Here is a 1120-nt window from a genome sequence, read left to right as displayed (position 1 = left end):
TAACAACTAAGATATTTAAAAGGATCTAATAATTAAATTAACCATGAAATTATTCTTGATAATAAATTAAGGTTGAATTTTTATAAATTTTTCAAAATTGAATTCTTCATTTATTTTCATAAAATATTTCTTCAATCTTACTAATTCTTTTGCTTGTACATTTGTAGTATTATTTTCACAATTATTTGTTTCAAAAATCTCATAAAATATTATTGATTTGGAAAATGTATTATTTACATTAACCCAACAATTATTATTTATAAAATCAGCTAAGATAGTTTTCATTTTCGACATTTTTTCATCTATAGAAGAATCAGTTAAAAATGTATTGTTTGCAAATTGTGCCATGATATCTAAAGCTGGTAAAATACATGCTTCTTCTTCGGTGTCTGCAGATAGTATAAAATATGAAAGTATTTGTCGTATTAGGGCAGGTCCACTAGGATCTAAACAATTAATTTTTTTATTATTACAGTATTCTGTAACATTAAATTCTTCACTAGAACCATCATCACTTTCTTCAGAAGAACATCTTTTTTCAGAAGAACATTTTTCTTCAGGTTTAGAAATCCTATAACAGTAATTCCATAAATCATGCATTAATTTAGCGACATGATCTAAACCTAAAGCAAAAGAACAGCTCAACATAGTATGGAAACGTTTCATTTTAATTGAATAATTTTCATTAGTAAATACTGCACCATTTGTTTTTGAAAATAATTCATTGAACGGAATTTTGCGGCACTCTCCATTAATATGTTCAGTGGGTAGTATGCGATTTTTAAACCAATGAGGATTACTCACAAGACTGTTTAACTTTACAATTTTTTCATCTATGCTGATGTTGCAATTAATAACGCAAATAAATGTAAAAGAATAAATGTATAAGAAATACATTTTAAAATATACGATATTATTGTCGTATTTTTTTTAGTAGAAAATCAAAAATATTAACTGAATGCACTATTATATATTATTTTATAACTATAAATATGTAAATATTTTTTTTCATTTAAATATTACTTCAGTTGTGTTTAAGTAATTTACTAAAGTCAGAATAACATATTTTTTAAAGTAAAAAAAAAATAAATTAATGTTAATTTAAAATTTTAATAGAACT

The 1120-nt window shown here is 23.2% G+C and overlaps 1 protein-coding gene across 1 annotated transcript; it reads right to left on the bottom strand.

The window, feature by feature from the left end:
• Positions 1–24: 24 nt before the first annotated feature.
• LOC126910022 (uncharacterized) lies at positions 25–711 on the bottom strand (the record flags this gene model as incomplete). The annotated part of the gene is given in 1 exon segment (XM_050692425.1): positions 25–711. A coding segment is annotated over 1 exon segment (645 nt), but the record flags the coding sequence as incomplete, so codon positions are not given.
• Between the last annotated feature and the right edge of the window lie 409 nt (positions 712–1120).

The sequence above is a fragment of the Daktulosphaira vitifoliae genome, unplaced genomic scaffold (assembly GCF_025091365.1).
Source record: "Daktulosphaira vitifoliae isolate Bord-2020 unplaced genomic scaffold, ASM2509136v1 Scaffold_3127, whole genome shotgun sequence".
NCBI classification, from domain to species: domain Eukaryota; kingdom Metazoa; phylum Arthropoda; class Insecta; order Hemiptera; family Phylloxeridae; genus Daktulosphaira; species Daktulosphaira vitifoliae.
This window is presented reverse-complemented; position numbering and strand designations above follow the sequence as displayed.